Below are 13999 nucleotides of genomic sequence, written 5' to 3'. Positions count from 1 at the left end.
TCTGTCTGTCTGTCTGTCTGTCTGTCTGTCTGTCTGTCTGTCTGTCTGTCTGTCTGTCTGTCTGTCTGTCTGTCTGTCTGTCCACCCATGCTCTCTTACTACCTGTATTGATGAAAGACATTTTTATCCCCCCCCCCCCAGACGTATCGCCAAGGGCGTCTCGGTGCTCACCCACGGGGCCATGGCGCTCCGCAGGGACCAGGGGCCCGGCAGCCGTGGCCAGTACGCCGGCAACTGCCAGACGGACGGCAACCAGACCCACAGAGTGCCAGACAGAATCAGGTGAGCCGAGCTGTGGCAGGTGGGCATGCAGGCCCGCGGGTGGGTGCAGGCTGGGGAAAAATGAGAGGAGATGAAATGGTGCCTTTGAACTTTCTGTACAGTCCCCCGCCACAATATTCATCCAGCCTTGTCTGCAGAGAACCAAAAATGCATGCGGCGACTGTTGTGTTATGAGATCCATTACGTTTAATGTTGTGTCAGTGAGAGAGGGGGCAGGTATACACGCCACAGAAACAGAATGGCTTGCTGTCATATAGCGTCGGCCTCTTTTCTACATGGATCTGACACTTTCAAAGGGTCAATCCATGTGATTTACTGTATGACATTGCAATCTCTCAAGCTTAAACAACACGCTTGATTCATCAATCACATCAAACAGGGGATAGATCAGCAATGAACTCCTCGCAATAATCACCTTGACTGGTTGCTTGAACTTGATACATCTCTCATTTGTTTTGTATTGGCCTGATAATGTGTAATTTGTATTGCCTGTTGTTGTATGGTGATTGATTGCGTAAGTCATATCAAAGTAGGGTGGTATTCATCACACAGCCTATTGTAATATCTAAGCTAAAAGGAAATTCCATTGCACATCATTTATCTGCATGCGCCAGGATCGCACCGCCTGGCCCATACCCGATTCCAAGCCTACCCCACAAAGACATTCTGGCTCCGCCGACTGGGGGAGGGGCGGAGACATTTTGGCGTCGCAGTGTACTGTATGCCGCGAGCATGCGATGAGACGAGTGGAGATGAAAGATGCAAGCTGAGGGGAATGTAAATTGAATTACAAAAAGTTAAATGGAGATAGAAATCAGTCACCCAGAGGCAGCACAGCCGAGTTATAGTCAGAGTTCCTGGTGGAGAGGTAAATTGTATAAGGAAAGACAGTGCTGTCGTATTCGGCAATAAAAGTCAAGAAAAATAAAACAATTAAGAAGCACTGTCCAGTGTCCATACAGAATAACGGCATACAATGCCTGTACAACTGCCCTGCACTATGCAGGAAAAGAAACACAAGGTTACAGTGTCTCACTGTATGCCGTCCTAAAACTAAATAGTGCCCAGTTCAATGAGTGCAATGTGAAGAGTGTGCAAAGTGACAGTGTTCACAGTGGATTTCTTTTTACAATAACCATAACCTAAGACTGCCATTGGAGGTCATGTCCTTGACACATCTAATATAATCTAAGTTATGTTACGGTAGATAAGAGGTTTCTGCCACGATACATTGTGTTTGATCCTGCCGGTGTGTATCCATAACAGCTTTCTGTACAGTTACACTGCACAGGTCTTGTCAAAGCGTATTATATTGCCCATGAACCATGAACCTGCTCGCCAGAGCAGAGGACGAGGGAGGAACGATGCCATGCTGTCGTGCCCTTCACTTATTTGATTAGTGTCGTCCAGACTAAATATGGTTGGAAATTCAAACGGACTGAATCGATACGGGTTGTTCTCTAATCCGTTATCTTGTGAAGGTGAAGAGATACATTTTTGGGGCCAGCTCTTTTCTCTTCCCGCGTCCTGAGCACTCTCTGTCACGCTCTGAAGCGCCGGCCTCTCAATCGGCTCATTTGTCAGCGTTGGCCCTTCTATCACTCTGTCTGCCACTCCACTTGGCGGGACTCGCGTCGCTGCAGTCAAGAGTGACAGTCCTTGTCACACACTGGTCTGATGAACCCATTCTGACCTGAGATCAGATTCAAAAAATGTCAGTCGTTCTTCGATTTTTCAAAAAATAGCAGTCCTACAAGCTCGTATCGCGCCACTCGGTGGCGCGATATGAGCTTGTAGATCTGCTATTTTTCAATAGCTAAAGCATAACATGAAGCTGACACCAAAATGGGTGCCCGTTCAGAATGGGTTAAAACACTTTTTGCCTGCATACTGTATAGGTTGGTAATGTTAATGTTCAACTTTCAACAGTGGTCACAAAGTCTGGGTTGGAATAAATTGAGAGGTGATACTAGACACCTTTATGCACACATCTGTGGAGAAAGCTATGGGTAAGCATTAATTTTGCAGATTGGTCACACATTTGACTAACTTTCCCTAACTAATATGCACACACACACTTTACTTTTATCTCCATGTACTAAAGGACTCTCATTACATAATGATGGTCCAAGCAGGGAGACAATGGACACTTCAAAAAGTGGTGTGGCATGGTGTTATCAGCAGTGGACTAAGAACATTTACTCAAGTACTAGGTACTTGAGATATATATTTTTTCGATACTTCATTGTACTATTATACTTGTTACTCCAGTACAGTCTTTTGACAACTTTGAATATTGATACAAATCATATAGACTGTCACTGTAATGTTACTGCGCCGCTAGACCCCTGTGAGAAGGATTAGTATCCCTGAGAAGGACAGTGCATCACAATGCATCACCTGCAAAACACTGTGAGCTTGTTAGATCGGCAATTTTCACTCGGCTTGAGTCAGCTAAGATATTTAACCCATTCTGAACGGGCACCCATTTTGGTGTTAGCATCATGTTATGCTTTAGCTATTGAAAAATAGCAGATCTACAAGCTCATAGCGCGCCACCGAGTGGCGCGATACAAGCTTGTAGGTCTGCTATTTTTTGAACGACTGACATTTTTAGAATCTGATCTCAGGTCAGAATGGGTTCATCAGACCAGTGTGTGTCCGGCGGAAACCTCGTATGAATCTGATCTCAGGTCAGAATGATAACCTGAGCGGGGCTCCCTAGCCTGCTGGAGGGGCTCCCATCATCCCATGCACCTTCGAGAGAAAGAAGAAGGAAAATAAATGCAGCCTTGAGCCTACCAATGTTGTGGAGCTTCATGATCACCTCCTCCTTTCACCAAATTGCCAATCCCAATAAATCCAAAAGTAGTGTGAATACTTCCACAGCCTAATTACTAAAGGATAAACTATCAGTCTTCTCCAAAATCTGTCAATCTTTGTCAACTCGGCACGTGTTGACAGAAGCCGTGTGTGTGTGTCACACCAAAAGTGGTGCCCTTTAGAATCCTGTACATTAGAATCATCACACAATCCTCACCCCTACACAGCTGTCATTAATTAATGGTCTTGATTGCCTATGCGTTCAACTTATATAGGTTGAAAACCGTTAAATGCACAGGCTCATTTTAAATCGCTGCTGGCTGCCACTGCAGGCAACGTGCACACTTCCAAGAAAGTTGTATCAGGGCACACACTACTTGTTTAACAATGTGGATTATAGTTTGCTCACTTTTCTGCTGGTCAATTTGAGAAAAAAGGACACTGGAGCTCTCTCTCTTTCTCTATCGCTCTCCCTTTATCTCCTTTTCTCTCTATCTCCCTCCCTCGCTGGGGTGAAGACGTGTGTGCTCTCTCTCTCTCGCTCTCTCTCTTCTCTCTCTCCCCCCTCCCTCCCTGGGGTGTGGGGGGGAGATTAGTTGCGCTGCCTTCGACAGTGATATACTTCTCCAGTAAGCGGTGCAGAACCGAGAGAGTGACACATTCTTTTGGATGTAAACTGCGCAACTTTTAGCTTTTTTGATCGGTTTTGCGGATCGGTGAATTTTGCACGGCCGGGATCGGTGATCGGCCGGCCACCGATCGATCGGAGCATCTCTAAGTTAGCATGATTGATTGATTGATATAAAAGGAAATATTGAAAGCCCAAAAAGTAATGATCTGTTCCAGGGTATATTGGATGTTTAATGTGAAGTTAATTCACACAGAGGACTGTATGAAGCTCTGGCTGGTGTTGCTGTGTGTGATTATAAACACACTGATGACACAGTGCCACTAAAGTCCTCCCGCACTCTCACTGTGGTTCAGGAAACTTTTATTCTGAAACATTTCACTTTCCCTTCAGTTTCCCTATCCCCAAAAATCAGGAAGCGGAATCCACCAGTTTTTTTTTTTTTTTTTTTGCGGTTTACGCCTTTTATTGTTTGTTTTTTTTAAAGGGACAGACAGTAGGCGAATCCACCAGTTCTACATAACTAATAACTTTGATTTTTCTTCAGAGCCTTAATATTGTACTTCTACTCCACTACATCTCAGAGGTGAATATTGTACTTTATACGCCACTGCAATTATTTGAAAACTTTAGTTAATATACTTTTTTATTACAAAACATACATTAACTACTTCAGCCCTATATACTGCATACCCGGCCTATATATTTGTGTGCTATTTGAAAGTAATGCATTTTAGACTTTTGAAAACTTGTGAAATGGGACATTCTGCATATTAAGTACTTTTACTCAGGTACATTTTGAATAACGAACTTTCACTTGCAACAGTGTATTTTGTGGTCATCCTTCCATTTCCAGGGAAGTGTTGTGTCTAGCATCTCCTCTCCCTCTCGCATAGCCTACAGTTTGTGCGATGCCGGTTGAGGCGACACATTTTAAATTTAAATCAATCAGCCAACACTCCCCATATTATGCAGAGTGAAACGCTATAAGTGCAAACATGAGGATTCGTTAACAGTCATGAATAACCATGATTACAAGTTGGAGCACCGCCATTTGCTGTATCAGGGGACGGCGATACAGAGGAATAACTGCATGAAGAATAGAGGAATGGAATGGCTTTTTCTGCCATAGTGTGTTGGAACAAAGCGCAGAGCACCTCTGATCGCGTTGCACGATAGTCGCTAGAATTTCTAGCGACAACAGCATAAAATATTCAAATTCCTGTCTGCATTTCTACAGTTTAAGCAGAGAGGGCACAGAACAAAGAGGAATGCTGCAGGCAGGAAGGAAAGAGACAGTATTCTAATTGATCCATTCACATGCAGTGACATTTCTCTCTCTGTTGTTTACAAGGTTTATTATGAGATGCCTGCATTCTAGTTGTGGGTGGCATGATAGACAAGTTATGTTCTGACGGAATACTAAAAAGAAAAACGGTCCTGAACGTTGGGAGATGCTGGTTTAAAAGAAAGGGTTTCGCTCCCATACATTGCTGTTATCACAAGAAAAGGAAAATGTCAACATAGTAAAACAATGCAAATGTACCTAAGGTGTATGGCTTCTTGCCCTGAAGAAGGCCTGCGAGGCCCGACACATTTTTAATCACTTTTAATGAACTAGGCTAGAGGTGTGCAAATCAAGGTGAGAGGCGAGCTCCACGCCGCTCGTATTCCCTGCTCTAGATGCTAGTTATATGATATGCAGATAATAAAATATTGTTGCTGTCGGGAAGACACCTCTTATCTCCATATTTTAACGGTTTGTGTTTTTTCATAAATTAACGGCACAGTGTTACAGAGAAGTAGCAGATCCACATGCTCGATACGTGGCACGGTGCATTTTGAGCTTGTAGATTTGCTACTTTTTTTCATTTGAATCCTGAAAAGTTTTGGACAGATGCGGTTAATTTCCACCCTTTAACACTCTAACCGTGTTAGTATTTATTTCCCCATGTTGTCTTTAATAGGGTTCATGGCATTTACAGTGATCTTGCACTTTGTAACTTTGCACGTTGTAAGTCACTCTGGATAAGAGTGTCTTCTAAATGCCAAATGTTGAAATTGTCTAAATTGTAAATCGCAGTAAGGAACCTGTTGGGGAAAACGGCCAACAAGCAAGCAGTACATCGGCCTGGGATAAAGACGGGCTGCCCTTTGAGTGATGTGAATGTCATCTAAGCCATTAATCGGCGTATAAAATATTACTGAGGAGAACAACCTATTTAGTCTTTAGTCAATGTTAACCATTAAACCCATTCTGACCGGGCACCCATTTTGGTGTCGGCATCATGTCGTGCTTTAGCTATTTAAAAATAGCAGATCTACAAGCTCATATCGCGCCACCGAGTGGCGCGATACGAGCTTGTAGGTCTGCTATTTTTGAAAAATCGAAGAACGACTGACATTTTTTTAGAATCTGATCTCAGGTCAGAATGGGTCCATCAGACCAGTGTGTGTCCGGCGGAAACCTCGTATGAATCTGATCTCAGGTCAGAATGGGTTAAACCCATTTGGTGCCCTTTATTCCTCACAAAGTGGTGTAAAGTCACTCCCGCGGCACTGCACGACTGGAACATAGGCCCTCATTTATCAACCGTGCGTACGCCAAAATATGGGCGCACGCCGAAATTACCGACATTTTCGGCATTTAACATTTCCGGCAAAGCTTGAAATTGAACGTGACAACGGTCAAAACCCACGTCTACTCGTCAGCTGGCGTACGTTTAGTCCTCACCTGTTTTTCTGTCTTAGAACAGCGGAGCAGCATTGTTTGACCAGCTGAGAGGCTGTCACAGGCATTTAAACATATATGTTTTCACTCCTAAAATGATAATATAAAACGGTATGTGTATGTAAAAAACAAAAGAGAGATTTCCAACTTTACAAGTAATTAAAATCGCGCAATTAAAAACAATATAACATGTTTACAATGTATTAGTTTGTGCTTAATCAAACAGTGCTTTACTGGCCTTGTTATGCGAGCGCACTTGTGAGATGATTTTGGAGCGCATGCGGTGATGCGGCATATGTGATTATGATATTATTTATAATAATAATATAAATGGACTGCACGCCTTTATTTCCAAGTGACAATGACAAGCATACAGCTTGCCTATTTGTAGTAAGTACTAGCAGGCTATAGGCGTAAGGGGCTTAATCATTCACCATTTAAATAAGTGCTTAGACAGGTTTTGACAGTTTTGACAGTTCAGATAAAAGCGTGATCATTTTCGGGGGTCGCGGCGTGCGTCGCCAACATACCAGCACACATGCAAGCAAGCCTTCATCCATATGTTTATGATTCGTTCATCAATGATCAAATCACTACATAAACGTTGATTATGACTGCCTTGACGACATGATAGCCTATCTCTCATGCAGGCATCACTGACACTCACCCACAGGACTTTAATATCACAGCAGTGCGCAGTATCACGCCTTCGTCCGTTCGCCGTGCACTGCGCACGAATGGGTAAAATTAATATAGGCCAGCCCAAACGTATTCCATTCATGGCGATGCGATGTTGATGTGTCATGTAGGTGCGTGCGTGCGTGGACATGACAGCAAGGCAAGCGAGGTGAGAGGGAAACAGACAGAGACAGGGTAGACCTACAACTTTATTTAATTCATGCAGGTGTTCGTTGTTTATTTATTTAACAACACACCAGTTAGTTGGGCTTGCAAGTTGCGTGTGCGTGCAGCGTGTGTGCGTCTGTGTGTGTGTGTGTGTGTGTGTGTGTGTGTGTGTGTGTGTGTGTGTATGAGAGAGGGGGGTGAGGCGGGCAGAAAGGCACGGTAACCATGGTTTCCAGATCGTATAGCAGTGGTTCAGGTCGCAAAAACGAGGGCGAGGCTTGATTTCTTAGGGCGTGCCAGATCAAATTCAGCCGTGACATTTATTAACGTGAGAACGAAATTAAGGAAGGATCAGCTGTTTGCGATCACTTTATAAATGCCGTGGCGACGTGGGTGTACTACGAAACCTGCACTCGAATCTGTGGCAGATTTTACACTCGATTGATAAATGAGGGCCATAGAGTTGGACTGGACTGAAATGCACTATGCATTGTATGCAGAAAGAGAAACACATGTCATCTTCATGTACATCCCGGTATGCACATGCACTGCCGGTACAAACGTGATGCATGCATGTGGGTGTGTCATGACTCATGCATGTGGGTGTGTCATGACTCATGCATGTGGGTGTGTCATGACTCATGCATGTGGGTGTGTCATGACTCATGCATGTGCGTGTGTCATGACTCATGCATGTGGGTGTGTCATGACTCATGCATGTGCGTGTGTCATGACTCATGCATGTGCGTGTGTCATGACTCATGCATGTGGGTGTGTCATGACTCATGCATGTGGGTGTGTCATGACTCATGCATGTGCGTGTGTCATGACTCATGCATGTGCGTGTGTCATGACTCATGCATGTGGGTGTGTCATGACTCATGCATGTGGGTGTGTCATGACTCATGCATGTGCGTGTGTCATGACTCATGCATGTGGGTGTGTCATGACTCATGCATGTGGGTGTGTCATGACTCATGCATGTGCGTGTGTCATGACTCATGCATGTGCGTGTGTCATGACTCATGCATGTGCGTGTGTCATGACTCATGCATGTGCGTGTGTCATGACTCATGCATGTGGGTGTGTCATGACTCATGCATGTGGGTGTGTCATGACTCATGCATGTGCGTGTGTCATGACTCATGCATGTGCGTGTGTCATGACTCATGCATGTGCGTGTGTCATGACTCATGCATGTGCGTGTGTCATGACTCATGCATGTGGGTGTGTCATGACTCATGCATGTGCGTGTGTCATGACTCATGCATGTGCGTGTGTCATGACTCATGCATGTGCGTGTGTCATGACTCATGCATGTGCGTGTGTCATGACTCATGCATGTGGGTGTGTCATGACTCATGCATGTGGGTGTGTCATGACTCATGCATGTGCGTGTGTCATGACTCATGCATGTGCGTGTGTCATGACTCATGCATGTGCGTGTGTCATGACTCATGCATGTGGGTGTGTCATGACTCATGCATGTGGGTGTGTCATGACTCATGCATGTGCGTGTGTCATGACTCATGCATGTGCGTGTGTCATGACTCATGCATGTGCGTGTGTCATGACTCATGCAGAGACACAACCGGTCTCCATTTCACAATAAAGGTTGCAGTTAGCGATCAGCATATTGGAAATAAAAGGGACTGACTGTTTACACTGGTGTATAAATAATTTAATGGTATCTATACTCTGTATTTATTTATTATGATAAACTAGAAAAAGTGCCTCTCGGGGCACAGGTCTCCACCAGGTCAGGTCAGGTTGTGGCCTCCTGGTGGCGCTATAATAGGCCAATGTGAAAAGGGTGCCATTTGTTCTTACACCATTGATGGCAATTGGATGATTTGAGGCATTTTGTTCCAAAGATGTGTTTTGCAAAAATCCACATTGGTGGCACTATGATTTGAGGCTTTTTGTTTCAAAAGGGCCAATCCTGCAAACTTTGAAAGCCAATGTTAGCCAATTAGGATGTAATCAAAAATATCGGACAGATCCATCTTGAACACATGACTATAGAGATAGTGTGTAATATTAAAAAAATAGTTTTTCAAAAGTCGGCCTCCTGGTGGCGCTATAACAGGCCGTTCTGGAAATTTTGGGGCACAGGCTCATCGTTGGCATCCAAGGAGTGTGTGTGCAAAATTTGGCATCGACTGGGTTAACGGTGACGGAGATTAGCTGTTCACGGACAGACAGACAGACGGACGGACGGACAGACAGACAGACTCTCTCCCCATGCCTTCGGCCTGGTGGAGACAATAAACCTGAACCTGACAGGTACAGATATGGGCATATTAGTTTGGTCGGCAGTGCCACATGAGGGCCAAAAGGGGGCATGCCCATATATGGGCATACCGATGACATCAGTGATCTCTGTATATGGGCGTAAAAGGAACAAGGGACAAGGACAGATCTAGGACATGTCTATAAACTATCTGTAACGGGAAAGCAAGGCTGTGTGGAGGAGAAGATGCTCCTTGTATTCTCAGTTGAGCTGAAGACATTTCTTATGGGTTTTCTGATCGCTAAAGTCATTGAATGGATGAATTACAATTAAGTAGGCCTATTCAAAGGAATACGGATAAGCGGTTGAAGATGGATGGATGAATGAATGAAAGTATTTGTTCTTTTTTATTGCATTTCTTTATTGTATTTTTCATCTATGCTGACTGTGGTTAAATTGAAAACGGAGAGGACGTTGATGGAACAGAGACAGGATATGAAGAGTACAAGTCAATTGTAATTCAATAAGGGTGTCTGAAAAACATGCATGCACGCCCGCACGCACACACACACGCAGGCTGTGGCTGAATGATTGAATGAAACATACAGTACAAAGAATAACAATGAAATAACTGAAGGACAGAGCACAGAACCGAGGGGGTTGGTGGGGCAACTGCTCATCTGGAGCGGAGGAGTGTCGTGTCTGTCTGTCTCTCTATCTCTCTCTCTGTGATAGATATTCTTCCTCTCCCCAAGCCATTTTCTGTCATCATCATCATCTCCACTCTGCTCTTCTTGTCTTCAACAGTAGTAGTAATTCTACCTAGTCTAGTCTAGTATTCTAGAGGCAACGGTTGTGTGTCTGAGCTGAAATGAGCTGAAATGAGATGGATGGATGGGGCATGGCAGAGCAGATCTGAGGCTGGCTGGCAGAGGATTATAGCTCTGGAGGATTGGCAGGTGAGAGGAGCAGGCACGCCAGGTGACCCTGAGCAGGCAGATGAGGTGAGCACAGGCAGGCAGCAGGGAGTCCATGTTTGGTTTCACTGCTGTGATCCTGAACAGTTGTAGTCCTCAAACTTCAGCATCAGCATGTCAAGGTCCCCCAAATTAATGTGAACTTTGCCACGGACTCCCATCTGCAAACATTCTGTTACAAGGACCCCATACAAGATGTGTGGTGTTCAAAAGTGTCAAACATATTCAAACATTTTCAAACAAGATTTTTTTTACAATGTTTGTGTAAACACAAACATTGTATTTTCTACCACCGCCTATAGTTTTAATTGTTTGTGTAAAGAACCTAGAGTGTAAAACACAAACATTGTTTTGCTACCGTTTCTTATGAATATTTGTGAGTGTTACATTAGGCTATAGTGTAAACACAGGCTAGTGTGGAGGTGGTGCCATTGAGGATGCTGTTGCAGTAGTCAATCCGGGATGTGATGAATGCGTGGATGAGGGTTTCGGCAGCAGGGAAGGTCAGAGAGCACCGGAGACGGGCGATATTATCATATTCCTGAGGTGGAAGAAGGCGGTTTTGGTGATCTGGTTTATGTGGGGGAGGAATGAGAGGGTGGAGTCAAATGTGACACCAAGGTTACGGATGTGGGGGGAGGTTGTAACCGTGGAGCCATCGAGGGGGTGAAGTTCTGGGTGGAGCTGGTGAGAGTTAGGGCAGATGAGAAGGATTTCTGATTTGTTGCAGTTTAAAAAAAGTTATTTTGCATCCATATTTTAATATCAGTGAGGCAGATGGTGAGGGCGGAGTGGGTGGAAGCAGTGATGGTCTTGGCGGAGAGGTACAGTTGTGTGTCATCGGCGTAGCAGTGGAACTGGAGGTTGAGGTGACGGATGATCTGCCCAAGTGGTAGAATGTAGATAATGAAGAGGAGAGGACGCCGTGGAGGACGCCTTGGATGAGGCAGTGGAGTGGATGGAGGCAGTGAGGAGTGACAGTTGTTAATGGATACATTAGCAGCTTTGAGCTGCGGAATTAGAGTGGCTGCGGTGCGGCGTTGTTAAATGGTAAATGGTGCATTTATATAGCGCCTTTATCCAAGGCGCTTTACATAGATTGTGCATTACATTCACCCATTCACACACACATTCATACACCGATGGCAGCGGAAACCATGCAAGGCACCAACTAGCACATCGGGAGCAATTAGGGGTTCAGTGTCTTGCTCAAGGACACTTCGACAGTAACTCTGGGGGAGCCCGGGTTCGAACTGGCAACCTTACGGTTACCATCCAGGCACTCTACCCCTGAGCCACCGCCGCCGTTGTTGTTTATTTTTGGACCACAATGCTTATATGCAGTGGCGTAACTACCGTGACGCAGAGAACGCGACTGTGTGGGGGCCCAGAGGCACACGGCCGCCCACCCGTACCGTCTGTAAAATGAAATATAATACAGAGATGCAGCCACCACCAGGCGGAGTCTGGTGGTGGCTGGAACTGCTGTTGTCGGGGGCTCTCGCTGGTCAGGGCCCAGTAACGTCTAGTTACTCCCCAGCTTATATGAAACGATTTTAAGATGACCCCATGTTATTCTCCATAGAGAAATGACTGCCGTGAACCAGGGGATGAGTGAGTGACATCAGGACTTCGGCGCTCTATAGACGACGCTATCTTGCCTATAGTAATTTGTTTTCCCTTAAGAGTAGTTAAGGGTAAATTCACTTTAAAGCACGTCTGGTGACATTGTCACAGCTGGCTTTTGTCCCCAAATTTACACAGTGTAAATCAAATTAAAATACTGGGCTCTACACTCCCTCTGCCAACCTGGGGAGAGCAACGGACTGACCTCATGCTTCCTTCAATGCATGAGGAGTCCAAGCTGCTTCTTTTCACCTCACGGGCGCTACAACAGGCCAAGCCCCCCCCCCCCCCCCCCCCCCCCTGAGATGTAGTGGAGTAAGAGTAAAAGTATTGGAAATTGGAAATACCTCAACATTTTACAGTACTTATACTTAAGTAAATGGACTTAGTTACTTTCCACCACTGTAATTTGTATTCATTGTAAACTTGTAAATGTAAATAAAGAAATTGTCTTTTGCAAAACCTTATTTTGGAGTGCTTCCACCTCTGTGGATCTTTAATCTAAGTCCCGGAGTGATTCACGGTTGTTGAAAACAACAGTCTTGGAGAAGAGTGTATCGAGGACCAGAATTAGATACTGTATACTATGAGCGATGTAAAGGGAGAGTGGCGATGACATACCTGCTAACAATAGCTTTGAAAAAGAGGGAGATTACATGGGATATAATGTTGGCAAATGGCCTATAGTATACCGTCAATTACCTGTGTGTGTGTGTCTCTCTCTCTCTCTCTCTCTCTCTCTCTCTCTCTCTCTCTCTCTCTCTCTCTCTCTCTCTCTCTCTCTCTCTCTCTCTCTCTCTCTCTCTCTCTCTCTCTCTCTCTCTCTCTCTCTTTCTTTCTTTCTTTCTTTCTTTCTTTCTTTCTTTCTTTCTTCTTCTTCTTCTTCTCTGGAGTCCTGCCTCAAAGCAGACCAGAGGTAGAAAACTGTCGTTCCCTGATGTCATCGCTAGGGACACAGGCATCAGTAAGCAGGAACTGGGGATGGCAATGAAGGACCGTGAAGTCTGGCGTGATATTGTGAAATCCACGATCTCGACCGATGATGATGATGTGTGTGTGTGACCTTCCATTTTCTACCCCTACATAGCCACACACACAGTGTGGCTATGTAGGGGTAGAAAATGGAAGGTCTCTCGCAACGAGTGGACTGACATTTAGAAGTGTATTTCTCCATGGGAACGGTTTCATCCATTTTCACCTCTCAACTGAACAGAGGGTTTAGACGAGTGATTGCTCGCCTCGTGCAGACAGGGTTGTGTGGGCATGTGTGCTGTGTGTAAAATCCCGATTGACGGGAGAAATGACCAATCACAAGCATGGCGTCATGCACGGCAGCGGTCTGTATTCTGCTGCAATACCTGCTGAAGGAATTCATGCTCGTGCCGCACACGCACGCACACGCACACGCACACACACGCACACACACAGGGTCATTGACGGTATACTATAGGTCATTTGCCGATATTATCCCATGTAATCTCCCTCATTTTCAAAGCCTATTGTTAGGTATGGGGGGTGTAACTAGAGTCTCGGCAAAGCTGTGAAGAAGAGTTAAGAAGAGTTGTGTTTTGACTTAAATATATATGGTTTCAACTGTACAGAGATTACACAATGCGATTTATTGCAGATAGATTGTTTACAAGGATGGAGCTGGGTTTGAGTGCATGGACAATGGACATGATGAACGAATGGAAGTGCAATGACAGGATGAAGTGACATGGTGAAGGAGCTTTAGCGTGAGCCCCCGTGGGGACGGGCCGGAGCCTCGGCTCGGATCCTGCCTGGCGAAGGCAGGGGGGCTCTTGAGCCTGCCCCCGAAAGGAATTAAAAGAGTACACACCTGGAGGAATGGT

At 45.1% G+C, this 13999-nt stretch overlaps 1 protein-coding gene across 1 annotated transcript in view; it reads left to right on the top strand.

Annotated features, from left to right (window-relative positions):
- The window catches only part of LOC310869860 (glutamate receptor ionotropic, NMDA 2D-like), a gene marked incomplete at its 5' end in the record, with an annotated part of 215730 nt that overhangs the window by 85242 nt on the left and 116489 nt on the right, over nucleotides 1–13999 (top strand). Inside the window, 1 exon segment of the mRNA XM_083780822.1 lies at nucleotides 142–282. Within this exon segment, the coding sequence (XP_083636948.1) occupies nucleotides 142–282 (141 nt within the window).

This window comes from Protomyctophum parallelum (genome assembly GCF_964188405.1).
Source record: "Protomyctophum parallelum genome assembly, chromosome: 1".
NCBI classification, from domain to species: Eukaryota; Metazoa; Chordata; class Actinopteri; order Myctophiformes; family Myctophidae; genus Protomyctophum; species Protomyctophum parallelum.
Note: the sequence above shows the minus strand (reverse complement) of the source record. Positions and strands in the feature narration are given on the sequence as shown.